We start from the raw sequence: 27674 nt of genomic DNA, 5'->3' as shown, positions 1-27674 counted from the left end.
TGATATGATTACAGAGTAATCTTTTTCTTGCTCTTGATCCATCATGGTCAGAGTGGCCTTGTCTGATGTTGATGTTCTGCAAAATTTTCCCCCCTCGAACTTACCAAGCTCATTCCTATCTCGGCACTTACTCTCTCCTTTGCCAAGTAGTCTTTTTCCCATTTGGCTCCCATCATGGTGCCTCATTCTTGGTCACTATCACTTCCTTCCACTTTATTTCCTTCTTTGGAGCCCTTGTCGACATCTGAAAGAATGTTGTTCATTTGTTTGTTTATTGCCACTGCCTCACTGGAATTTGGCTTCATTAAGGGACGGAGGTTTTTTCCATCACATATTCACCTCTGTAAGCCCAGCCTAAGGAAACCAGCCGCAAAGCCAAGAGCTCAAATGTATACTGACTGATTGACTGTCACTAGGTTCATTTCCTCGAATACAGCCATAAACAATTGGCAATTGCCTTTTTTGTTTGTTTAGTTTAACGGATAACTAAGGCACTCAACAAAAAGAAGTGAATATGGAGTCAAGGAAGTTAATGTCTTTTTTTCCAGAGTGCCCAACGTCTCTGTAGTCAGGATGTGTTAGGACTACAGTACCTGAGACTTATGAATTATCCCTTTTCCTGAAAATCTATTAAAGCCCTAACCTTAAGTTTCATTCTATTCTTTATTAAAGGATTATTCCCGGACTTTACATCTGTAACAGTTCTTTCAAACAGCCAGAGCCTCAGAGAAGAAACCCAACCCCCTTGCGCAATCTCCTAGAAGCAGATGCCAGAGCGCCGAGGGCCTTACAGTGCGCATGTGTAACTAAAAGCGGCGAGGCGGGAAGTGTTGCGCAGGCGCGTTTGGCGGACTCGGAGGCGGCGACCCAAGCATCTGGGAAGCCTCAGAAGCCGTATTCCTTTAAACCGTGAGTTTCCGACGGTTTGTTCCATGGCGCGGGATTGTGAAGGATTAGGAACGAATTCTAAATTGTGACTTCCCTCTCGTCGCAGCTCAGTAACACCCCCAAACCCTTGCGGATTCCACTGACCCGCGGCGGGAATGTCATGCGCCTGCGCACTAAGCATCCAGTTCGGTCTCGGGTCTCAGGGACTAGGTCCTTCCCCGCGGAGCTCGCGGGCCGGGCTCCGGGAGGGATCCCATTCTTGTTCCCCTTCCCTTCCGCCCAGCGCTCCTAAGCCGTGACGTTATCATTTCGCTACCACGTTGCACTGGGCCTTGGACAGACCTCCCGGCGCTCCCTTTCGGTAGTCAAAAGTTCTCCCCCAACCTCTTCCTTCAGGTCAAACCGTTTTCCACGCTAAGGCCTCCCCTACCCGATTCGCTACCTCTGCAGTTTCCACCGGCGTCTGCTACCGGGAGACTCCCCGGGTAGGCAGTTTTCCCTTTAGCTCTTGCCGGTTTGTCTGGGAGGCGAAAGTGAAGCCCGTGGAATCTTTAGAAATGGTTCACGGTTTTCCTTCCTTTGGGGATTTGGACAAAGGTGCGTTTTTAAGTATTTGCTTTGGGGACAGTAGCATTTTTAGCGGTTAGTTCACTAAATGATTTAAACTTCTCATCTTCTCCAGTATTCTGATTTTCATAGCTGCTTTGGTTCCCCTGCGGACATGACCCTGTAGCTGGCATTTTGCACCCCACTTGCTTTGTGATGGAGCCTGCTTTGGGGTTTCAGATGGATAAACCAATGGTTTTTTCTCCCCTTGGTGGCCGGTTTCAGGCGGATGGCTCATTAAAAAAACAAGAGCAGAATTTTAAACCACCAGGTATGTGTTTATTTCCAAAGACATGTAGGCAACAATTTTGTAATTTCCATTATTAAAAAAACAACCAAAACACTAAATCTTAAAGTGAGTTGTATGTTTATATAGGAGTATTTTACAAATCGGTAAAACATAAGATCTAGATTTAGGATGCATTTCATTTTAGAAGGATTGTAGTCCAGCCATGTCGTTTTACAGGTGAAGTTGCTAAAATCTAAATATTAGTGCTTGTCTAAGATCACAGTTTGCTGATAGCCAAACTAGAATTTCTCTTCTAGACCTGTGTTCTTATTTCTACTCACCATATTGCGTTAAGCTTGAATTTAGAAATGGACGTTGGAGGGACTTTCACTTAAGTATTCCAAGGTAGAATTCATTGACAAAAGTAAATGAAGTGTCTGTAGCAGTAATAAAGGATTGTATCTCAGTGTACATCATGAAATGTTTGACTCTCACCCAGACCTTGAAATGAGCAGAGTATCAAACAGTGCCTGATCTTGTACACTATAATGTGCACCTTTATTCCTGCTGTAGCACTGTGTCTGCAACATAGTAGACATTCAATAAATATTGATTAAATAGGAGTTCCAATTAACTGTTGATTTTTTTCCCTTAAAATGTAGCTAAGTCTTCTTGTTCCATCTTTGTCTTAAGCATATTTAGTGCTTTTTCAAAAATATTAATTTTGACTTTTTGTTCATGAGTTATACCTATATAAACTCAAACACTACAAAATCGACTTTAACTTGAACCCTGGAGAAGTATGACATCCCCTGCTTTTGCTCTCTGACTAAAGCTTAACTCATCTTTGATGTTAAAGTACCATATTTGATGGAAGTACCCTTTGATGTCCCTATTTGATGAAAGCCACTATTATTCCAGTTAAAGTATCTGCACTTAAAACTTCACACTTAAAAGTTATTTTTGACTTTGGCTTTATATTTGCTGCCCTCATCCAGTCCCCCAATTTTGTCTTCCCATTCCCACTTTCATTCCCTTACACTTTACTCCTGAATTACAGTGAAGTTTCTTACTTAAACTGCCACTTTTCACTTCCTTTTTCATCTTCCAGTTCATTTTGTACACTGCCACTAGAATAATCTTAAAATGCCACTCTCATCCAGTTTCATGGATACGCTCCCTCTTCCCATCCATTTTTTTTCAATTACCTGTTTTTCAAGGTTCAGCTTTCCCTGTGTCATCAGACACATACAGTAACAGTCATTATATTATTATTCATGTATTATTAAGCACTCTGTACATCTTGCCTCTTCAGTAATACTATAAGCTCCTTGAAGGCAGCATCTTGTATAGCTCTTGATGTACATTGTGCATTAGGCAGAGTATATGAATAAATGAATCTGACTTGGCTCTAGCAAATGTTCAGGTAAAAGCTATTATTCTAATACTCTTCTGAAAATCTGCTAGGAAATAAAGAGTGGGGTGGATTTTATTCCAGATTTCTAAAGTTTTGTAGCTTTTATGTTGCAGAACATTGAACATTATAAACAGTGCTTTTTATAATTTATAAAGCATGCTGAAATTGTATTCATCTGGTTCTTTTTTATTTGACCCTTAATAAAAAGCTAACATTATATCAAAAACATAACTTGAATAAGGAATAAAACTGATGAAGTCCAGGCACATAACTGTTTCGTGTTCTAGTATGATTTGTCTTGATAGAATAACTTTTGAATGGTGGGATTTCTGTATATCTTTGTATTCCCAGAGCCTTACTCTGTTCAGCACATAGTAGGTGCTTGAAAATATTTGAATGCATGTTTTAATGCAAAGATATAAAGTAAAAATCTTAGTATAATGGATACATAGTATGACCCTTTGTTTTGGGATATCTGTCAGCTTTTTATGCAGTAACTTTTTTTCTGATAAAAATTGTACATGCTTAGAGAAGAAAATAGAGAATATACCACTATCAAGATATTGCCACTGTTGACATTTTGTTACCTTTCTTTAGTCTTCCTGTGCATACAGAGATACATTTTTTAAAAAAAATTGGAGTCAGCCAATTTATTTCTAATCTCCATTTTTAACTTAGCAATATGTATCTTGAATATTTCTAAATGTAATTAAATATTCTGTAGCTAAGACCACCTAATGTTCCATTGCATGTTATGCTATAATTTATTTAATTGCCTTTTCAATAAGAACCTTTAGATTGTTTGCCATTTTTCCTGTTACAAAAAATGCTGCAATGAATGAAGTACCTGGCATAGTTTATTCTATAATAGATACTGTCTAAAAACAGTAGATATATTTATAAATGATATTTATAAACAATAGATATTATTTAAACTATCAAAAGTTTATTCTTTCATATTTTCAGCAAGCTTTTATTTATTTTTTTGAGTGTCTACCATATGCCAAGTTTAGTAAGTGATGAAGATCTTTTCAGCGAAAGAAGAAACTCCTTGTGCTCCTAATGTCTCCTCTATACTGTTGAACTGTATTGGAAGGCTTGCTTTTGGTGTGTTATGTGAATAGCTCTTAGCCCACACTTCTAAAGTGGGTTATAGGTAACATCCTGGTTTGCCTGAAACAGTTTCAGTTTATGCCTGTTATCACAGTGTAATTATGAGCGCCCCCTTTCACTCTCAAGAGTGTCTAGTTTAGGTGATCTCCCTAAATTATGTGATCTTAATTTACATTTAATTATGTGTAAAACAAGTTACAGGAAGCATAATTTTAGGCAGTACATGAAGCCCCAGAATAAGCAAGACTTATATTCCTGGAGTATCAGTGTTACTCCATAGTAAGTAATTGAAAGCATTTCATTTATATGATAGATATTTACATTTAACATAACACCTTGCTTGGTGCTAGTAATAAATCAGTTCATAAAACAGACAAAAAAATCAATGCCCTCAATCTAGTGGATAGAGACAGAAAATAGATAAATAGTATATTCAAAAGTGATTAGTGCGGTGAAAAAAAAATGTTGCAGGGGAGGGGAGACAGGCATTGGGGAGGAGACTGTGATTTTAGTAAGTGTAACTGGTCAGAGAAGGCTTCAGTGTGGTAACATTTTTTTTTTTAAATGTTTATTTGTTTGTTTTTGCCCGTGCTGGGTCTTCGTTGCTGTGCAGGCTTCTGTCTAGTTGCCGTGAGCCAGGGCTGCTCTTCACTGCAATGTGCCAGCCTCCCATCGTGATGGCTTCACTTGGTGCAGAGCACAGGCTCTAGGTTGCTTGGGCTTCAGTAGTTGCTGCTCCCAGGCTCTAGAACACAGGCTCAGTAGTTACGGCGCACAGGTTTAGTTGCTCCGTGGCATGTGGGGTCTTCCCAGACTGAACCCCTGCTTTCTGCATTGGTAGGCGGATTCTTTACCACTGAGCTACCAGGGAAGCTCTAGTATGGTAACGTTTGAACTAGGACTTGAAGGTGGTGAAGGAGGGAGCTTTGCATATATCTGGGGAGGGGCATTCCAGGCAGAGCAGTCAGCAAGTGTGAAGGCCCTAAGCTGGGAGTATGCTCGCATCTAGAAATAGCTAGGAGGTCATGTTGGGAGAAGGCAATGGCACCCCATTCCAGTATTCTTGTCTGGAAAATCCCATGGATGGAGGAGCCTGGTGGGCTGCCGTCTATGGGGTTGCACAGAGTTGGACACGACTGAAGCGACTTAGCAGCAGCAGCAAGAGGTCATGTGACTGCAAGGAGGTGAGTGATGAGAGTGAAGTCAAAGAGAGGTAAGGAAAGGAGGTAGTTCTTTGGCTTTTACGTGGAGCAAGATGTGAAACTGTTAGTGGGTTTTTGCAAAGTAGTGACATGGTGATTTATGGTCACTCTGGCTGCTATGTTACAAGTAGATTATAAGTCCTTGAGGGTGAAAGCAGGGAGTATAGTTAAGGAACCTGTTGCTATAATGATTTTAGATATATTACGAAACAGGAAAAAGTTAACTTAAAATTTCAAAACAGAAGCCTAGATCTTCGTTTAAATAATATTTAATAATTTAAATAATATTTTATTTTGTGGACTTTTCAGGGCCTTTTCCCAATCCTCAAAGTGTATTTTCATTGGTCTCTGATATTCATTGGTCTCTGCCCTTAATAGTATTTTCTAGCTTTTGACATGAATACTGTCTTCCAAGATCAACTCTCATCTTCCACTTCAGAATCTGGGGGTTTTTCCACACTGGGGATTTTTCGTTCACTTTGATTGTCAGGAAGTTTTTCTGTTCAGAAACATCAAAGTTGTTCTGCAAGCAGGAAACCTTCATATAATCATAATTTGAATTTTGTACAGATGGGTAACTGCATAGTAAGTGCTGGTGGTATGGAAGCACATTGAGCTTGCATAGTCATTCACACAGCTTGTGCATTACAGTATTTTACTACTTATCTTTTCTTTCTAGTTATTTCTAACAGCTAACCAGCGTCTCTACTACTAACTGCCAGCTCATGTTTATGCAAAGGGAGGTTCCGAACATGGAACTCATAGGAAAGCCATAGAATATTATAGTTGGAAGGTGAAGTTCATCTAATCCAACTCCTTTGTTTTACAGGTTAAAAACCTGAGCACTAATGTGGTTTAATGATAGGAGTTGACTCCAGACTCTAGATGTCAGAGTGTCTGTATCAGCACTGTCCAGTAGAACTTTCTGCAATAACAGAGATGTTCGTATGTGGCTAGTGTGACTGAGGAAGTTAATTTTTAATTTAAATTTATTTAATTTTGATTACACTTAAATAGCCATATGAAACTGTATCATCCTACTACAAAGCTATTGGTGTTATTAATCATGTGCATACAACAAAGTATACATACGAACACATACAATAAAAACAGCACAAAAGGTTGTTAAAATATTTCACCATACCTAAATACTGTTGATTGTTAAGATATACCATTATTTTATGTACTGCTCAGAAATGCTGTCAGTTATACTGTGACACAAGGCTTATCACTAGCAATGTTTTTATATACCTACTGAAAGAGTTCTTTTAGATGTAACTAAACAAATAATTATATATCTCTAGTACATACATGAAAAGGAAAATAAACATTTCGGATCTATCTCTTCTGAATCACTTTTTGTATTCAGAGTTATTGATACCCTATTTTTTCCCTCCTAGCATTGTTCTCATATATTAGCGATGCAGAATTTCTTTCAAGAATTCATTTAAAAAAAAAAGCCATTGTTAATGGGTTCTTTTTTTTTTAACATTTATTTTTATTTATTTGGCTGCATAGAGTCTTAGTTGTGGCATGTGGGATCTAGTTCCCTAACCAGGGACCAAACCCAGCCCCCCTGCATCAGGAGCACAGAGTCTTAGCCACTGGACCACAAGGGAATTCCCTGTTAATGGGTTCTTAAGAAAAGCCCAGCCAGTTATGTGGAGCTAGCCTATGTTTGATTTGTACTTCGTCACCTCTACAATTCCTCCCTACAGTCATTTGACTCTTTAAGGGTTAAATGTGAATGTTTCTCTGATTTTTTTTCATTGTCTTCAGGTTATTGACTCCTATTCTGTAAGTTTTGATGCTGACCAACTACAGTTGTAAGTTGCATCCCAGTTTGAGAGTTGTTAAAATTGTGTCTTAGAATCAAAGAAATGTTATAGCAAATTGAACATATTTTAGTGCCCTTTCATAATGCCTTTTCTGTGACACTGGAACTTGAAGTTGGTTGGATTTGACACTCATTAGACATGATTATAATTGACTGTGGCAACTATGACTGCTGGAAAGCCAGCTTTCCCCCCAGGCCTTGGTTTTGGTTTCCAGAGTGAAGGAGTGTGGTAGCTAATAGTGAAGGGATTTCTGTTGTCTTTGGCTTCACTCTGTTGTAACTTACAAACTTTTGCTTTTTTTTTTTTTTTTTTGGAGCTGTCTGAGTGACCATAATGATAGTAAACATTCATTCATTCAACGAACGTGCCAGACAGTGTTCTAAGAGCTGAGTGCTTTGTGAATTATACAGACAGGGAGCCTGTACTAATGGAGCTTATATTCTAGTGGGAGGAGGCAGACAGCAAACAATTAAATAAACAGCATAATTTTGTAGTGGATAAGAACACCAAAAGACAATTAACAGGGTAAAGTGGATAATGGGGAGGAGTGTTAATTTAAGTAGGATGTCAGAGGAAACTGAAAATTGATTTAGGCAATGTAAAGTTATAAGGGAAGAGGACTTCAAGCAAGGGGAACAGAAAGAGCAAAAGCCTTAAAGAAGTAATGTTACTAATCATAACCACAACAATAAGAATCACCAGTATGATTTATTTAATATTTACCATGTGTCAGACATTGTGTTAAAAGCTGCGCTTGTGTTTTGTATGTTGTTTCATTTAATCCTCATAGTCTTTCAACAGCATGGGTACTAATATTACCCCATTTTCTATAAATAGGGAAACTAAGGCTTACAGATGTAAGCTGTGTGCTTTAGAAAGGTCATACCAACTGGAGCCAGAATTTTGATTTAGACCTCTCATCTCTAAAACTGGCTCACATAATTACTGTTATATTGCCTCTAGTAGTATTGAAATCCACAAAGCTTTTCCAGTTCACCTGCATGGTAGATAGGAAGGTGTTTTAGTTGTTTAGTCACCAAGTTGTGTCTGACTCTTTGTGAGGGTAATTTAAATAATTTAAGTAAGTTCTTTCTGTTACTTAGATGGAGTGATAAGAGTAGAAAGACTTCTGGATTAGGTCTTCTTGGCCTCTTATTTAATTTTCACTTCTTAGTATTCTTCCCTTCAAATTTATCTTCCGCTTGTCATCTTCCTGCCTAATAACTTTACATGGCTCTTACTTGCATCCTCTGCTTTTTCTTTGCGACCCCGTGGACTGTAGCCCACCAGACTCCTGCCTCCATGGGATTCTCCAGGCAAGAAGAGTACTGGAGTGTTGCCATTTCCTTCTCCAGGGGATCTTCCCGACTCAGGGATCGAACCCGGGTGTCCTGCACTGCAGGCAGATGCTTTAACCTCTGAGCCACCAAGGAAGCCTGAATTTTATCAACCACATTCAATTTTATCTTCTCTCCTACTCTCCCCTCCCTCCACAGTAATCCTTGCCTTTTTCCTTTTGCTTGTCTTTGCATACATAGTAGTTCCTTCCTAAAATACCTTCTTGTACAGTGCTCTGTTTGGTAAATGCTTCAGAAACACTGGTTAACTGTCTCCTGAAGGTGACTGGAAGTTACCTTCAGAGATGTTATTATTTCTTTCTAGTGACTGGAAGTCACCTTCAGAGCTGTTCATTCCCCTCCCCTTCCACCTAGTAATATATATGAGCAGGTGTATGCTCAGTGACTCAGTCGTGTCAGACTCTGCAACTCTTCTAATATTACAATTAGAATCTTGTATTAAAAGTGAGGTTTTAACCTCTGTCTTTTCCACTAGAGGAAGCTCCTAGATTCCTGCAATGCAGGATCCCTGGGTCAGGAGGATCCCTTGGAGAAGGAAATGGCAACCCACTCCAGTAATCTTGCCTGGAGAATTCCATGAACTGAGGAGCCTGGCAGGCTACAGTCCATGGGGTTGCAAAGAGTCAGGCAAGCTCCTGGAGAACAGGATCTTCACCAACTTTGTTCATTTGTTTTTTAATACAATTGCTGGGTGTTTTTAAAAAGACAGTGTTTGTTAAATGAGTGGGTTGATAGACTTGTCAGCAATACCTCTGTGAAATTGGGCAAGTGACTTAACTTCCCTGAATATGGTTTCCTTATCTGAAAGACCAGGATCTCCCAATATCACAGTGCTGTTATGTAGATCTGAAAAAATGCTGTATCTGAAAAGATAAAACATGTGTAGGTACTTTGAAAATATCTTAAACTGTTGCAGATGCAGAGTGTTGTTATAACTTTAAAAGTAGCTAATGCTTGGCCTAGATATTGTAATAAAATCTGAGGACTCTTAAGTATGTAAATATCCTTTGTATCCAGTAGTTTATCACATTTTGAATTATTGCCTTTCTGTATTTTAACCATGCAGACTTTTGCAAAGAGCTTATATTTAGTTAAAAGTAATGATTTATCTGCTTTCAGGATATAGGATACTACTGGTAATTGGGACAATTTTTAAAGAATATTTTTTTAACATTCCTGAGACCTTAAGTAGAGCTTCTTTCTAGGTTATACTGTGAATATTCAATATATAAAACTTTTCCAAGCCTGTAAGATTTTGCATCTTTGGAGGAAGGAAATAGTTTTCAAGAAAATTGCCTTGTGTCCTTGTCATGCCATCTAGTGATCGCAGCTCAGATTGTTTAGTTATTTTTTAAACTTAGCTTCTTCATTGTGTTGTACTCTATGCAGTGACAGTGTGTCTGTCAGAATGTAGTTTTAGAGTAGCAGCAGTTGGGTGTGAGTGATTCAGTTACTTTTCAGTTTTGTCTGTTCCTTCAAGAGGTGTGTGAGTTAGAGCAACTTGATGGGATTTTAGTCTTATAATTTTAAGGTTTATTGTAGCTATTTTTGTTTGTAATTAATGTAATATAACATTTTACCTACGTTTTAGAAATTATTTTGAGACATTTTAACCTAAGAAAATATAAAATATACTCATTAATTGTAACTGAATTCTTTTTTGCCTTGATAGGTGTTAAAAAAGACATTGAGAAGCTTTATGAAGCTGTACCACAGCTTGGCAATCTGTTTAAGATTAAGGACAAAATTGGAGAAGGTAATTTGGGTATATACTTCATTATTTGTATAAGCTCTTTTTTCCTCCTTTTTTCCTTTGTCTAATCTTGATTTTCATTATTGTTTCTTATGAGATAAATACCCCTTTTAAAATACAAAGACCATGGTTATATTATTAATTGGCGTAACAACTTTCTCTTTTCCTTGGAAAGGAAGAATGAATAAATACATACAGTAAAATGAACAGTCCTATTTGAAACTATAATTTTATACTATTAAAAGTATTGATATCAATATGTTAATAATTATTAATGATAATTATCTATAAAAAGTTTACGATTTAAGTGGGGGGGTTTAATCAGGGAAAGCCAAATCTTTTTTTCTCTTTTTCCATTACAGTTAGGTAGAATTAAACATATATGAAACCTAAGATGGCAAATTGATGAAAATAAACTGGTATAATATTTATAGGATGGTCAGTGTTTACATAAATATCATTCAGAGGCACAATCATATTGACTGAATGAAGGGCAAATTGAGCAGACAAATGTTAAGGGAATGAGAAGATAAAAGATAATAGAACTTTTTGGTGACTATATTGAGAGAGAGAAAATTAAAACTTAGTAAAAAGAAAAAAAAGCAACTTCCATTTGTTCATTGTTTGCTTTTCACAGTTAAGTGTCAGATGAGAAAAGGCTGAGTCAGTGAGTGCAGAGAAATAAGATGATGAGATGATTTGCGATATAAAAATCAAATCTTTACATCTTTTTTCTTACCTGTTTTTAACACTTAAGTCAATTTTCTTACCTTTTTTCTAGCACTGACTTAGTATTCAAAAACTTTGTTTTGAAAAACTCTGGTGTCCTCTTTGTTGTTACAGTTTAGTTGCTAATTCATGTCCGACTCTTTGGGCTCGTGGACTGTAGCCCGCCAGGCTCCTCTGTGTGGGATTTCCCAGGCAAGAGTACTGGAGTGGGTTGTCATTTCCTCCTCCAGGGGATCTTCCCGACCCACAGATTGAACCCATGTCTCCTGCATTGGCAGGGTTCTTTACCACTGAGCCACCAGGGAAGCCCTTTTGGTATCCTCCTAACAAATAGCTAACTACTCTTGGGGAGGCAGAGGGATGGAGTGTGATCTGAGGCTAATAAGTTTGAAAATTATAGCCTGTATAGCACCTTTTTGGTTATTTATGATGTACTTCAGTACATTAAAGGTCTAGAAAATTTTGTAATGAGAAATCTATCAATTTATTTTAACTCAGTATTTCTCAAATTTAATTGACCACCCAGTCTTTTATTTTTTTTTCTGTTTAGTTTCATGGTAAATTTTGAAGTTTAAAAAACTTTTTAAAATGAAAAATGTTGTAGGTTTTCCTCTCCTAAGATTATTATAATTTTTATTTCTAACAGACGGGAATCCAAGTCTTAAGATAGTAATTTCAAATGGTAATATTGTAGAAAGATAGATACTTACTAGAATGGGTCATACCATAGAAATACCAATATTTTATGCTGACCCAATCAAACAGATGTACTGTATAGCTTTACTGAACTAATATACCACCTAAAGAAGTGATGACAGTTAAGAATGTATTTAAAATTGAAAATAAGTTCTAATTATTAGTACAAATGTATTTGCTTCTTGTGTTCAGTATCATTAGAATATTAATGATTAAATTATGATAATTTTAGTTTCCAGTTTTTAAGAATTATCTTAGCATTGTCTCATAAACATTTTTAAAAATAAAATATTAAAAGATTCTAATAAATTGTTTTACAGGCACTTTCAGCTCCGTTTATTTGGCCACAGCACAGTTACAAGTCGGACCTGAAGAGAAAATTGCTCTAAAACACTTAATTCCAACAAGTCATCCCATAAGAATTGCAGCTGAACTTCAGTGCCTAACAGTGGCTGGGTAGGCAACTGCTGTGTATGATTTTTAAGATTTTTAGATATTAATAGATAGCCCGTAGGGATGATGAGATTGTCTGTGAATTAAGCATATTCTTCAGTCAGGTATTTACAGTTTGCTGGCACTTTTTCTCTAATCTTGGAATGGCTAGTGAAGTTTATATTAGTTTTTAGGGTGGAATTCCCTTGAGGCTCAGCTTGACTTCTGTTCTCTTATGACTTCTTTTTCTAATCTTCCTACCAAATCGTAGACCTTGTCTTCCATGGTATAAAATGTGGGGCACTCTTACTTCACATCTCCCTAGATATTAACAGCTTCATCTCTTTTTTTTTTTATTTTGAACAACAGAATCTTCTAGCATGTCTTTGTCATTGGTCTGTCTCTACTAGGTCATTCCTGTCAACATAGACACATAATGTCATATCTCTTACCCTCCCTGTACCTCTGTCCCTCTTGCAGCTACTCCATCATTTCTTTGTTCCCCTTCACAACTAGACATCTCAAAAATTAACTTGCACAAACCTATTTTCACTTTCACACCTCCCTTTTACCCACACAGACACACACACACACACAGAGAATGAGGCTACTCTCTGTGCTAAACGGAAACTATTAATATTTTAGAGTCAGCCCTGACTTCATTTTGCCAGTTCCTTTTTCTGTTCACATGAATTCCTGGCAGTGTTTAGCATAATTGATTTGAACCGTTGTCTTTTGACTTCTCTACTGCTATCTATTCCTTGATTTCTTCCTGCTTTATTTGGCCTTCATTTTCGGTATCCTTTGTCAGTTCCTCCTGTTCTGCCTGACCCCTAAATGTTGGAGTTCTTCAGTTCTTGATCCTGGGCTTTCTTTCTCTAGACTTTCTTAAGTGGTGTCATGTATTCCACATGAGTTTAAATACATAGTAGTGATTCTCATAAGTGTTATAACCTCAGAACTCGTAACTGCAGATTTTTATATATATATATATCTCCAATTGCCTATTTGACATTTCCATTTGGGTACCTAATAAACATCTCAAACCTAGTATGCCAGAAAGTAAATTTTAATCCACCTTCATTGGCCCCCAGAATTATCTATTGCCACAGTCTGTTTTCATCTGTCCATCTCAACAAATGGCACCATAGTCTACCTAGATACTGAAGCCAGTAATCTGATCACAGTTTCTCTGTATCTCTCCTAGTCTACATCCATCATCATGTCCTGGCAGTTTTGCCTCCCAAATACATCTAAAATCTCATCCATATCTGTCTATCTTCTCAACTGCTGGCTTAGTCCAAGCCTCGATTACTACATAGCCTGCTTCTTCTCTTCCTCTCTTAAACCCATAGTCAAAGTACAGCCAGACTGATCCTTAAAATATAAAAATATGTATGTATGTAATTCAAATTGGATACTGTTAGTTCCACTAATTGTTCAATGTTTTCTCAATGTTTTTTGAAAAATACCCAGCTTTATCTCGTGTCAGTCTTTCTGCTTTCTTCACTGTGCTGTAGTTTCTTTAGCTCCTCAAATTTGAGTCAGAGCTTTCTCACTTCAGGGCCACTCCGCATACTACTTCCCTAACCAGGAAGACCCCTGCCAGTCTTTGCATGTGACTCCTTGTCTTTCTGCCCTGAGCAACAACAGTATCACTTCAAAGCCATCTTTGATTTAAATGAGATCTTTTTTTTTTTTTCATTGTTATAGCACCCTTTGATCTCTTTTAAAGCCCTTATATTTTCTCTCTTTTAAAACCCCAAATATAATAATATGGTGTATTATCCATATTGTCCACTAGATAGTAAAGTTCATGAGGGCAGAAATCATGTTAATTTTAATTCCCCATCACATCCTTAAATGTCTAACGTAGTGTCTGTTGATTAACAGGGCGCACTAACCATCTGTTGAATGAATGAACATGCTGTCTGTTTATTATAGAAGACAGGAGCATAAGGTGGCTACTGTAAGACACCTACCTTCTAGTACCCTGAATCAGATTATTCCTTTTTCTATACTGTAAACAACTCCTACAACTTTTTCTTTCCTAGTTCTTCAGCAATGTACATGCTAAAGAAGTCTACCTGATCCTGTTTCCTTTCTAGTTCCCATACTGGTTTTTACTTTTTATTTGACAGATACTTCAGGAAAACCATCTTTATGTTCTGATTCCATTGTATTCTGTTTTTCCTCCTTAAATCCTATTTGGCCTCTTTCTTTCCACTTAAATTACTTTCTGAAAATTAGTTAATTCCACTTTGCAGTTAATTCCCCTTCACCAGAATGGAAGCCTTTCCTCAATCCTTATTTTTGTTGACCTCTTTAGTGATCACCCCTTGCTTCACAACTCCTTACTTGTGGACCTTCCTGCCTGGGCTTTCTGCCTAATTTTGCCCTCCAACTTGAGATTTCTCCAAGGCTCAGTTTTCTCTTTCGGAGAAGGCAGTGGCAACCTTCTCCAGTGTTCTTGCCTGGAGAATCCCAGGGATGGCGGAGCCTGGTGGGCTGCCGTCTATGGTGTTGCACAGAGTCGGACACGACTGAAGTGACTTAGCAGCAGCAGCAGCAGTTTTCTCTTTAATAATTTCACAACTTAATCACTTATCTATAATACAGTCACTGACTTACACTTGACTTCTCACCTAAGATGTAGTCTTGTATCTAGATATCTTTGTCACATTGATGAGGTTTTAGTTTTAATGCTTTTTTTCCCCCTGTTTTCTCTGCATGCTTTGTTGGTATCTATGTTGTTTTACTCAGACTCAAAACCATGGAAATCAGGTTACCCTGTTTCCCTCATTTTGCTCTGAAGTGGTGTGGTGAAGAGTCTAGGTCTGGAGCACACTGCCTGGATTCAAATCCTGGCTCCATGATCTGCTAATTTGGTTACCTTGGGGAAATTCCTTAGCCTGTCTGGTCCTGAGTGTCCTTATCTGTCAAAACAAGGCGGGGGGCGGGGGGGCAGGAAATAATAGTACCATCCTTATAGGGTTGTTGTGAAGGTTATGTGAATTATTGATTGCTATGATTGATCAATTAGATCAGAGCTTGGCATGTAGTGAATATTCCATAATTATTAGCTATTTTTAATTGATTTATTTATTACTGTTACCATCCTATCTCTAAGTCTTGTTAATTCATTTTTATTAGTCATCTTTTCCTTCTCATTCTGTCACTTCCTCATTTAAAGCTATAATTATCTTTGTTTTTTAATTATAACCTCATAACTGGTGCTGTTTTTGTTTAAAAAAAAAAATCTCAACTAAGTGAGCATGCTATCCTGTATGGTGATAGCTTTAAGTTAGCTTCCTTGTGTTATTTATGTATTGCTAAAATTGTATTTTTTTAAAAACTGCATAAAGTTTCAGTTCATTTGACCTTTCCTCCAAAGTTCATTGTGCGTTTTTCCACTAGGGGGCAAGACAATGTCATGGGAGTTAAATACTGCTTTAGGAAAAATGATCATGTGGTTATTGCTATGCCATATCTGGAGCATGAGTCCTTTTTGGTAGGTTTTAATATTTCTTGGATTTTTATCAGCTAAATATTTCATTGAAAACAATCTTATAACCTTATTCACAACTTTATTTTAGGACATTTTGAATTCTCTTTCTTTTCAAGAAGTACGGGAATATATGTTTAATCTGTTCAAAGCTTTGAAACGCATTCATCAGTTTGGTATTGTTCACCGTGATGTTAAGCCCAGCAATTTTTTATATAATAGGCACTTGAAAAAGTAAGTATGGAAAGTTAGCAGAAAATATTTATACTTGAATGAATTTGTTCTGTGGGGTCCGTCTCTTTGACTTAAAACATACCACAACAACCATGCACAGATTTTTCTGTTTCGGATTTTCACTGTGGTTCGGGAAGGAAATACCCTCAAGGAGAAGATAAAATTGTGTTAGTAAGGGAGTATACATTATTAGTGGAGAAGGCAATGGCAACCCACTCTAGTACTCTTGCCTGGAGAATCCCGGGGACGGGGGAGCCTGGTGGGCTGCCGTCTCTGGGGTCGCACAGAGTGTGATGTGCCATGGCTCAGTGGAAATAGCTAAGAGACTTAGAAAAGGTCTACTTTTTTTTTTTTAAAAACCTCATACATTTCTCTGGACTTCATTTTAGTAAATGAGGGGATTGGGCCACATGATAGCCAATTTCCTATTTCAACACCAAAAGTTTTGAGTTTTTTATTTTTTCTGGTGATGATATACATAGAGGCATTGTAAGCTGACAACTTAAAAACTGCTGTTTATACAGTGGATCATATTGAGTATAGTAAGGAAAATAGAACCGTAGCCTCTTTTCTTGGGTTTCTGTACTCCTGACTTGTAAATTTAAACCATGATTTTTAATTTATTTTTATTTTATTTTTATTTTAAACTTGTTTAATTAAAAATTATCTGCTATGATGCCATCTCTGCCACCATCAGAGAACAAAGGGTTGTGTTTACATCTGCATTCCTTTTCTGAACAAGCCATTGGAAGAAGGAGAGAAAAGATGCTTTCTGTGTGTGGAAGACATCTTTCCTTAATTTTCAGTAGTTAGCTATTAAATTGTCTAAGACAAGTTTTACCTTGTCTATAAAACTTAACTTTTCTTTCTTCAAGAATATTTTAAATCCTTAATTTATCACTAAAAGATTTACAGTTTTTGTGTGAATATGGTTTGAGCATATTATGATGTTACTAAGCTTTCAATGTTACAGAGAAATAAAAATGCTTATTTTTGTTTCATAGGTATGCCTTGGTAGACTTTGGTTTGGCCCAAGGAACCCATGATACTAAAATAGAGCTTCTCAAATTTGTCCAGTCTGAAGCTCACCAGGAAAGCTATTCACAAAATAAATCCTATGTAATCACCGGCAACAAGATTTCATTGAGTGGCCCAGCAGCACCTAAAGAGCTGGATCAGCAGTCTACCCCAAAAACTTCTGTTAAAAGGCCCTACACAAATGCACAAATTCAGACTAAACATGGAAAAGATGGAAAGGTTCTACCTCTTATTTCTTAAGTACCAATACAGTTTTAGAAATGTACTCTGTCCAACAGAGGGAGTTCTAATTCTAGGATGATACTTGCAACTGAAAAATACATACATATTTATATATGTTGTTTATGCTTGTTATGTATTCAGTTTGTTAGATTTCACTGAGACTTATAATGGATTGTTTTATGATTTGAAAACTGAACATTTTGCTTGTAGGTTTATAATGTTTTTGTCACTACAATTATATAAGAAAAATGGAAAATCATAAAATTTTCCCTGCATGTATAAAGCTTATATTATCCTTTTTAAAAGGAAAACATTAGTTATAGAGGAAAAAAATTCCAAAGTGTCTATCTCCATTTTAGCTGCACAGCAACATGTAACATCCATGCAGGTGGTTTTATAATTTTTCAATTATGTGTATTTGTGGACTGTGATAACACTGTATGGCGGTTAAGAGCTCTGTCTAGACTATTTTCTCCTTTCACAGAAGTGTTTTGGTGCCTGAGGATGACTTGGATGCAGCTGCTTTTGTTTTATGTCACTTAACTCTCAAAACTATGGCAGAGTACAGCTGGCAGAAAGTGTTACAGATATAATCCTTCTTTTCCTTGTTTTTGTTGGTATTGTAGGAGGGATCTGTAGGCCTTTCTGTCCAGCGCTCTGTTTTTGGAGAAAGAAATTTCAATATACACAGCTCCATTTCACATGAGAGCCCTGCAGTGAAAGTAAGTAATGTAGCCTCATAGTACAAACATCAGTCAGTGTCACACTGGAGAGAATTTAGGGAATGGCTAGATTAGGTTTTATTATCAGTAAGTTATTAAGGTTTTTTTCTTTAGCAGAAGGTGTTACTGCTTTGAGCATCTATCTAGTCAGTGCTTTCATTTTCTCCAGGTATGAACTTTTCTAGTGGAATTTTTTGTCATTTTTGATTACCTGCTTCATTGTTGCTCATTTAGACCTTGTCTGAATGGCCTTATCTCATTGGCTGGAGTTGTGAGCTCCCAACAACTAACACATTTCTGACACACAGTTGATGGTGTAAAGATGTTTGTAAAGTTTACAAAATTGTCATCAATGTTAAATGGTTTTAAATGGACTTACGATATCCTGTAGCAGCTAGATAGCATGAGCAACAAATTAAAACTGATTTTAGCTGATGTAATTGTGCAGTTTACAGTTCTGAAATGGAGTTAGACACTAGAACATAACTGTTTTATACTTTTGTAACATTTCAGGGAAAGTTCTAATAAAGTGCAATTCAAATATTCACCAGACTAGGACCAGTTAGTAAATTTTTATGTTTACTCAACACAGAAACCTAAAAAGACCTTAAATGTTTTGTTAGGCAAATGTTTGTTTACATTCCAAAAGCCTGTTCAGCGGTTTTGAAAGTTACACTTCCCCTATTGCTTTTACTGTTACTAGCATATACTAGCATCATGTTAAATGTCATGAAAATAGAGACTATGACTTTTCTTTTACAGCTTATGAAGCCGTCAAAGACTGTGGATTTACTGTCTAGAAAATTAGGAACCAAAAAGAAGACCATTTCTACAAAAGTTATGAATAGTGGTGTGATGAGGAAAACTGCTAGTTCTTGCCCAGCTAGCCTGACCTGTGACTGTTATGCAACAGATAAAGTTTGCAGTATTTGCCTTTCAAGGTAATGTGTTTTGATGGTGCTGTAAAACCACTAGTATGGTGCCAGACAAGATGAGAAATTGCATTGATTTTGGTAGACAATTGATATAAGTGAGTGAAAAGGAAAAAGGCGGTCCTGTGAACGGCACAGGCACTAATACAGATAAGTATCTTGAAGAGTAGATGACAGCTGTTGTCATGTTTGTCCCCTTACACACATGTGCTCTTTGGGAAGCACAGTTGCTTTTACATGAAATGGTTTTGTAGGGGTAGGGATAGCTCTTTTGAAACTTCAAAATTTCATGCTTTACTTGGGGATTTAAGCTTATCTTCTTTCCTTTATTCCTGCCTGTGTAGAGTAACCTGAACCAAATACTAGAACGCTTCTCTCACTCATACCTCCCACCTCTTTTGCACACATGAATTCCTTTCCTCCCTTCAGGACTTGCATAAGCTTTCATGAGCCTTTCCTGATTAACTCAAGTGTATAAGTGAACAAGTATCTCTGTAATTAATCACTCCAAACAGAAATAAATTTTTATGTCCCAGAGTTCCTGTTGTATTCTATTTTTCCATTATGTCTCGTATCCTACACTACCTCTTTTTATGTATGGAAGTACCTTGAAGCCCCTCTGAAATAAGGCCTGGGAACTGGTGTGTGGGGTGAGGCCTGTAGAAGCAAAATCCAGGATTTTCATCCCACTGGGTTATCATTTGCTTTGTAATAACTTTTATTTATATAGATGTCAAAGTAGAATTTACTGTGAACTAAACTGATGAGTGTTATTTTTTTGGTCTTAAATAATTAAACTGGAAAAATCTTATTTCATCATCATAAGGCGGCAGCAGGTTGCACCCAGGGCAGGTACACCAGGATTCAGAGCACCAGAGGTCTTGACCAAGTGCCCCAATCAAACTACAGGTATGTTGCACCAGAAATACAGAATCCAGTTAAATTGGTTGCCATAAATTTCTTTTTATGATTTTTGTCTACTTATGACTAAATTTGAGCTCTTCTGCTTTTAACTAAATTATGTAAGTGGTTCTAGCAGTGTGACATTCCCTTTTTGAGATAGTATTATTAATGAAATCTAGTGTTGCCTTTTTTATTCCCCCCAGTAGATTGCATTTTGCTTATCTATTTACGAGATAGTTTAGGAATACTTTTAACATTACCTTTGTTGGGGGGTAGGTGGGAATTGTATTTAGTAGTCTTTGCTAAAGCTTGTAACTTTTTATGTTTGCCTAATACCTCAAAATTCTTCTGGGACACACATGATTGTGTGTTTGATTAAAAATTTTTTTTGTTATTATGAAAACAGTATAATAGCATATAAAGAGATTTTTTAAATTTATTTATTTTTCATTGAAGGATAATTGCTTTACAGAATTTTGTTGTTTTCTGTCAACATTCAACATGAATCAGCCATAGGTATACACATATCCCGTCCCTTTTGAACCTCCCTCCCATCTCCTTCCCCATCCCACCCCTGTAGGTTGATCACAGAGCCCCTGTTTGAGTTTCCTGAGCCATACAGCAAATTCCCCTTGGCTATCTATTTTACATATGTCAATGTAAGTTTCCATGTTACTCTTTCCATACATTTCACCCTCTCCTCCCCTCTCCCCATGTCCATAAGTCTGTTTTCTATGTCTGTTTATCCTTTGTTGCCCTTTAAATAAATTCTTCAGTACCATTTTTCTAGATTCTGTATATAAGCATTAGAATACTATATTTATCTTTCTCTTTCTCACTTACTTCACTCTGTATAATAGGTTCTAGGTTCATCCACCTCATTAGAACTGACTCAAATGTGTGCCTTTCTATGGCTGAGTAATATTCTATTCTGTATATGTACCACAACTTCTTTATCCATTCATCTGTCGATGGACATCTAGGTTGCTTCCATGTTCTAGCTATTGTAAATAGTGCTACATTGAACAATGGGATACGTGTATCTTTTTCAATTTTGATTTCCTCAGGGTATATGCCTAGGACTGGGATTGCTGGGTCATATGGTGGTGTTTTTTTTTTAAGGAATCTGCATACTATCTTTCATAGTGGCTGTATCAATTTACATTCCCACCAACAGTGCAAGACCATTCCCTTTTCTTCACACCCTCCCCAGCATTTATTGTTTGTAGACTTTTTGATGATGGCCATTCTGACCCGTGTGAGGTGATAACTCATTGTAGTTTTGATTTGCATTTCTCTAATAATGAGTGATGTTGAGCGTCTTTTCATGTGTTTGTTAGCCATCTGTAGGTCTTCTTTGGAGAAATATCTGTTTAGGTCTTTTTCCCACTTTTTGATTGGGTTGTTTGTTTTTCTGGTATTGAGTTGTGTGAGCTGCTTGTATATTTTGGAAATGAATCTTCTGTCAGTTGTTTCATTTGCTATTATTTTCTCCCATTCTAAGGGTTGTCTTTTCACCTTGCTTATAGTTTCCTTTGCTGTTGAAAAGCTTTTAAATTTAATCATGTCCCACTTGTTTCCTTTTGTTTTTATTTCCGTTACTCTAGGAGGTGAGTCATAGAGGATCTTGCTCTGATTTATGTCATTGAGTGTTCTGCCTATGTTTTCCTCTGAGAGTTTTATAGTTTCTGGTCTTACATTTAGGTCTTTAATTCATTGAGTTTATCTTTGTGTATGGTGTTAGGAAGTGTTCTAATTTCATTCTTTTACATGTAGCTGTCCAGTTTTCCCAGCACCATTTATTGAAGAGGCTGTCTTTGCCCCATTGTATATTCTTGCCTCCTTTGTCAAAAATAAGGTACCCATAGGTGCATGAGTTTATTTCTGGGCTTTCTATCTTGTTACATTGGTCTGTATTTGTGCCAATACCATACTGTCTTGATGACTGTCGCTTTGTGGTATAATCTGAAGTCAGGAAGGTTGATTCCTCCAATTGCATTCTTCTTTCTCAAGATTGCTTTGGCTATTTGGGGTCTTTTATGTTTCCATATGAATTGTGAAATTTTTTGTTGTGGTTCTGTGAAAAATGCCATTGGTAATTTGATAGGGGTCACATTGAATCTGTAGATTGCATTTGGTAGTATAGTCATTTTCACAATATTGATTCTTCTTACCCAGGATCATGTAATATCTCTCCATCTGTTTATGTTCATCTTTGATTTCTTTCATTAGTGTCTTATAATTTTCTGTGTACAGTTCTTTTGTCTCCTTAGGTAAGTTTATTCCTAGATATTTAATTCTTTTTGTTTCAGTAGTGAATGGGATTGATTCCTTAATTTCTCTCTCTGATTTTTCATTGTTGGTATATAGAAATGCAAGTGATTGCTGTGTATTGATTTTGTATCCTGCAACTTTGCTAAATTCACTCATTAGCTCTAGTAATTTTCTGATATTATGTTTAGGGTTTTCTATGTACAGCATCATATCATCTGCAAACAGTGAGAGCTTTACTTCTTTTCTGATCTGGATTCCTTTTATTTCTTTTTCTTCTCTGATTGCTATAGCTAGGACCGCCAAAACTATGTTGAAAAAGAAAAAAGTCTGTAACTTGAAAGAGTTGTCCTGATGCAGGAACCCAGAAAACATCTTATTGAATAGATGAATCCTGTTATATTCACTTATATCATGGACTTTACAGAAATGTATTCATTGATTGTGCGTTTATTCTTTGCTTGCTAATGACCTAAAAAAATGAATAAAACTATCTGCTTCCACTCTAGTCAGGACACACTCACAAATAATTATAAAGTAATTGTTAAGTATGGTTATAAAACTTTGTAAGAGTATTTTAGGGATATTTAACTCTTCTTATCTGAAGGGATTATGGAGGGAAGTTCATGGAAGAGAGGACGTCTGAAAAGAGAATGAATTGGAATTGGGGATTTCGTGGGCAGAGGAGCTCAAAAAACAGCATGGTCATGCAGGAATCAATAAAAGTTTAGTGTTGCTAGAATGTATGGTGAAAGTCAAGGAGTTGTGAGAAATCAACCTGGAGAGAGGTAGACAAGTTTGGATCCCAGTTGTTACATGGCTTAAACTATATCCTGTAGGTTTTGGAAAGTTATTCTAGGGAAAAATATGGTAATAATTGTATTCTAGATGGGTCATTCTGGCAGGTATACAGAGAGGAGGTGCGTGCAGGTCCAGATGAGAGATGATGAAAACCTGAACGAGGATGTTAATAATATTAATGAACAGAAAAGTGAAGAATTGGAAAGGCAGCCAAGCTTGATGGATAATTGGATGTGGGACTTGGGTATGAGCTGGTGGGGAAAAGGCATCCAGGATGCTGATCAGATTTCTAGCTTGGGAGATTCGAATGGGTACCAGTAACCAAGGAGAGAATAAAGAAGTAACATGTACAGGGAAAGGTAAAGATGAGTGGGGTCATCATTGATTTGAGATGTTTGTAGAAATCCACATAGAGATGTCCAACAGAAAAAAAGTAAGTGAAGTTCAGGGAGGTCTAGACTGTGTAAAAGGTATTAATAGTTGAAGCTGTGAAGTGGATGAACGGCCAGTCAGGAAGAGTATACAGGATAGAAGTTGGAACTCTGGGGAGAGTCAGCCCTTAAGGCTTGGAGAAAACATTGAAGGAGCAGGCAGAGGTATAGAGGGAACCAAAAATGTCAGATGATGCAGTGGTCAAGGGGCTGGTGATACTGGGAGTTCAACCATTAGTAGAGAAGAGATCCCTAAATATGTATTTTTTAATGAGTTTCTTCACATGAGGCTGAGCTGGTCTTAGTCATAACTGCAAGAACTTTGGAGATTAAAGTTTCCACAATAAAAGTTAGGGTTAGCATCTAGCTGAAGATGAGCTTCTAATGTTTAATACTTTTCACTATACTATGCTGGGTAACTCATGGGGTGCATTCAATTTTTCTTTCCTACATAGCTACTTTGGATGTATTTTGATGTTATAAAATGTGCATTCACTTAGTGATGAAATGTCCTTTTAAACTTAACCAACTTTCATATTGCTTAAGAAAGGTAATACTGTATTTTTCATTAAGGATGTTAGACCAGGGATTCTCAACCTTGCAATTACGTAAAAACACCTGAGGAGCTTAAAAAACTGATGCCTCAGCCCTGCTCCAGCACAATTAAATCAGAACCTCTGAGGGGATTGGGGCAGGGCATCAGAATTATTCTAAGGTTCTTAAGAGGGTTTGAATACACAGTAAAGATTGAGAGCTACTGATGTAGAAGTATCATAGATTGGGGATTTTTTTTTTTTTAAGTGTGTTTTCTGTTACAGCAATTGACATGTGGTCTGCAGGCGTCATATTCCTTTCTTTGCTTAGTGGAAGATATCCATTTTATAAAGCAAGTGATGATTTAACTGCTTTGGCTCAAATTATGACAATTCGTGGATCCAGGGAAACTATCCAAGCTGCTAAAACTTTTGGTAAGCAGTTTTATATTATAGAATGAAACACATACCTTTGCTATCTCCTGCAGATCACTTAATAAATTATTACAAAATTCTCTACAAATAAACATGTCGTGTGTTTGTAAAGTTCTCTGGTGTTGTAACTACAAACTATGGGACACTCCTTTGGGACAAAATTTCAGTCAACCCACCTCAAAAGTAGCTGGGCTGCCTCTTGCCCAGCCCCAGAATCAGTGTGCCTTAATCAAAGTTACATATCGAAATTATCAGAGGAACCTCAGGAAATACATATACTGGTCTCACCCCACCTTTTCCTGGAAAATATGATTCAGAAAAATGTTATACATAGAAAGGGTTGACGTTTGTTAGTTTGAGAAAACAAGTAATTTTAATCAAAAGCTATTTCTGAGTATGAACCACTGCAAAAATGATTATCCATCCCAGTGCCACGGTCTGATCTACCAGGAAAAGTCAGTGGCAGCTGTGGTCCTGCAGCCGTCAGTCGGCAACCTTGTACCTTATTGGAAACTATTGGGTTGGCCGAAAAGTTTGTTCGGAGCTTTAACACGAAAGAACCTTTCGACCAACCGAATGTTACAAGAAAATTTTATCTGAGGGTAATAGGATGAAGTACCGCATACAAGGAAAGCAAGATTGTTAACATCAGAAACTGTGTTCTTGCATGAGTATGTTTTTCAGTTGAGAAAATGATAGCTTCTATCTTCAAAGAATTCATAGTCTAGTAGGTTAGACAGACAGATATTACAGTACAGGTTACAATACAGAACTGCAAATTAATAACAGAAGTTGTCACAGGATACAACAGAGGCTTAGAATGATCAACTCTCTGAGAGTGTCAGGCCTCACAGAGGTAATAATGCTTGAACTGAGTGATGATGTAAGTGGCAGTATTCTGGGCATGGGGGTGGGGGGGGGGGGTGCAGGGCATCCTCATCAAAGCCAGGAAACGTGGTCAGAGACTTGTAGAAGCTTGGAAGGGGAAGAGGGAATGGGAACTGCAGCTGATTAAAGATTACAGAATATGATGAAGCTGAAGATTTTGGCAGAGTCAAGAGAGTCCTTTATATTACTTATTAAGGCACTGCTTTCTACTTACCATCTCCCACTTCATGATTTGACCTTCAACTACATGATGTAAAACACAACTAAAATATGGCACATGGTGCTTTATCTCTCATTCAGCATAAATATATGCACAAAGCAAACAGTTGGACTTGCATGTTTCTCATGGGAGAGACTTCTGATATATTCAAATAATATAATATATGTATATTTTTTCTCTTTTAGGCAAGTCAATATTGTGTAGCAAAGAAGTTCCAGCACAAGACTTGAGAAAACTCTGTGAGAAACTCAGAGGTATAAATTCTAACACTTCTAAATTAACAAGTGATATACAAGAGTGCAGTTCTCATGACCCAGCTTTTTCAGAGAAGACAGAAAACCGTAAACTTGCTCACTTCATACAAACACCTCAAGCGCAACCCTCAGGGAATTCATCATATAAAGGCGACAGTAATGGCTGTGGGGGCAATTTTGAGGAGTCTACTACCAATCTAGAAGGCTGGGATGAGGTGCCTGATGAAGCTTATGACCTGCTTGATAAACTCCTAGATCTGAATCCAGCTTCAAGAATAACAGCAGAGGAAGCTTTGTTGCATCCATTTTTTAAAGATATGAGTTTATGATTATTCTTTAATGTTTATTATTGTGTATTTGAGGTAAAGTGAAAAAGAGTTATTTGTAATAGCCATAAATTCTTGATTAGAGACCAGGTCAGAGTGAATAATTTATTTAATATTTGCTCTCCTAGCAGATTCTAAAGTACGGATTAAGATTACTTAAGTTGCCTAGGGTAGTTCTTGGACTAACAAAATGGTCTTTGACTTAGATCTACCCAAGTAGAATCAGATCTTTCATTTACCTAATTGTTTGTCACTGCCATCTGCAGAAATAGGTGCAGTCTTAGCCTGGCACATAGGGCTTCAAGGTATGAGTCTTGAAACTGAGGGTTGTGATAGGGATTAAAGACTTCAGGTTTACTGGGTTTTTTGAGCTATGTGTGTTTCTGGAAAACTCAACCTGATGCTGGTCCTCTGATTATTCTGGAGGTAGAGAAGATAATTTCCTTTTTTAGAGGCATGTATTATACCTTTTATGAACACTAAAACAATGAGAAAATATTGGAATGTTACTTAAAATTGAGTTTTATTTATTCATTTTTTAATACTTTTTTTGTGTGAATTGCCATGTTTTTCTTAATGGTTTCTCTCTTGATTTTTCTGCCATCTCTACCCACATCTAAAACACATTTCTCCTTGGAAATTTTATGGTGCTTTCCAAGGCTTCTGGGTACTTTGTTAAATACCGCCTGTGTTCATAGTTGGGAAGTTAAAATAATGTGTTGATAAAGGGAAGCTGTGGGACCAAAGTAAAGATTGTTAGTTCAAAATGCTTTTCTTATTTTCTGAATATACATGGTTTTTGCATTCTGTCTTAGATATAATTAGGTAGCTGCTAAAAGGATAGTGAACACAGAATTGACAGTGTTAATTGGAGATTCCTCCTCTGCCTAGAGCCATTCAGATCTCTATATCCTATTTTGAGTAAGTCGGTCCTGGTCAGAGAAAGATGCTTCCGAGAGTCTTGGGTGCATTGGGAAGAGTGCTAATGAAGTAGGCAAAGTAGAAAAGGAACTAAGATAGAGGTTTATGTATTATGACATACAAAATTTTATATATATGTATAAATGACAGCATGTCAGATTTACTGAAGGATTGAGTCTAGAGGTGTAGGTCTGCCAAGAAGTTTACCACTTGGTAGTCACAGAGTATAATGCAACTTAGGGAGATTTAACATTCATTTTGTTTTGAGCATTGAAGTTAGTTTGCCGTAATCCATATTCCATTTGGCAAGTATTATACTTGTATACCAGAGTCATTGATCTGCTGTCTTCTAATGCTGTCGTTTTTTCTCTTAAAAAAAAAAATGTTCTTGAATTTGTATGTTTAATAAAGTCATCCTCGTATTTTTTATGTCAGTGTCAGACTACTCATTTGAAAGATGCATTTTTTTTTTTTAAATAGTATTGACCACTAGGTACATTTTCCTTCTGGCATTAATGAGTTCTCTCTCAAACAAATAATCGGTAATAGATTAGCAGATGTAGACCTGACTCAAGTAATTTATGAAAGATTGATGTATTTTTTATAGAAATGTGGTTCACAATCAACATGTTCTCAGAAAATTAACAGGAAGAAAAATTTACTAAAAACACAAGTAAGGAGACATTCTCTAGGAAGTTTAATATTCAGGGCTATTGTTTCAACTTTCCATTAATGTCTTTTGAATAGAAAAGTTGGAACATTTGACTTTAAGAATAG

At 36.9% G+C, this 27674-nt stretch overlaps 1 protein-coding gene across 4 annotated transcripts; it reads left to right on the top strand.

Annotated features, from left to right (window-relative positions):
• Positions 1–801: 801 nt before the first annotated feature.
• CDC7 (cell division cycle 7) lies at positions 802–27326 on the top strand. 4 transcript variants are annotated; one of them, XM_020907573.2, is made up of 13 exons: positions 806–909; positions 1285–1485; positions 1571–1765; positions 10324–10407; positions 12150–12285; positions 15679–15772; positions 15858–16000; positions 17005–17257; positions 17887–17982; positions 18745–18923; positions 19741–19823; positions 24139–24288; positions 25582–27326. In XM_020907573.2, the coding sequence occupies exons 3-13, from the start codon at positions 1651–1653 to the stop codon at positions 25977–25979; spliced, it is 1731 nt and encodes a 576-aa protein (XP_020763232.2). In that variant the 5' UTR covers positions 806–909; positions 1285–1485; positions 1571–1650; the 3' UTR covers positions 25980–27326. The 4 variants fall into 4 exon arrangements, with proteins under 4 accessions (XP_070323878.1, XP_020763232.2, XP_020763244.2 ...); XM_070467777.1 differs by lacking the exon at positions 1285–1485 and having other exon boundaries at positions 802–909; XM_020907585.2 differs by lacking the exon at positions 806–909 and having other exon boundaries at positions 966–1373.
• Positions 27327–27674: the final 348 nt, after the last annotated feature.

This window comes from Odocoileus virginianus, chromosome 5, assembly GCF_023699985.2.
Source record: "Odocoileus virginianus isolate 20LAN1187 ecotype Illinois chromosome 5, Ovbor_1.2, whole genome shotgun sequence".
In the NCBI taxonomy this organism is placed as follows: Eukaryota; Metazoa; Chordata; class Mammalia; order Artiodactyla; family Cervidae; genus Odocoileus; species Odocoileus virginianus.
Note: the sequence above shows the minus strand (reverse complement) of the source record. Positions and strands in the feature narration are given on the sequence as shown.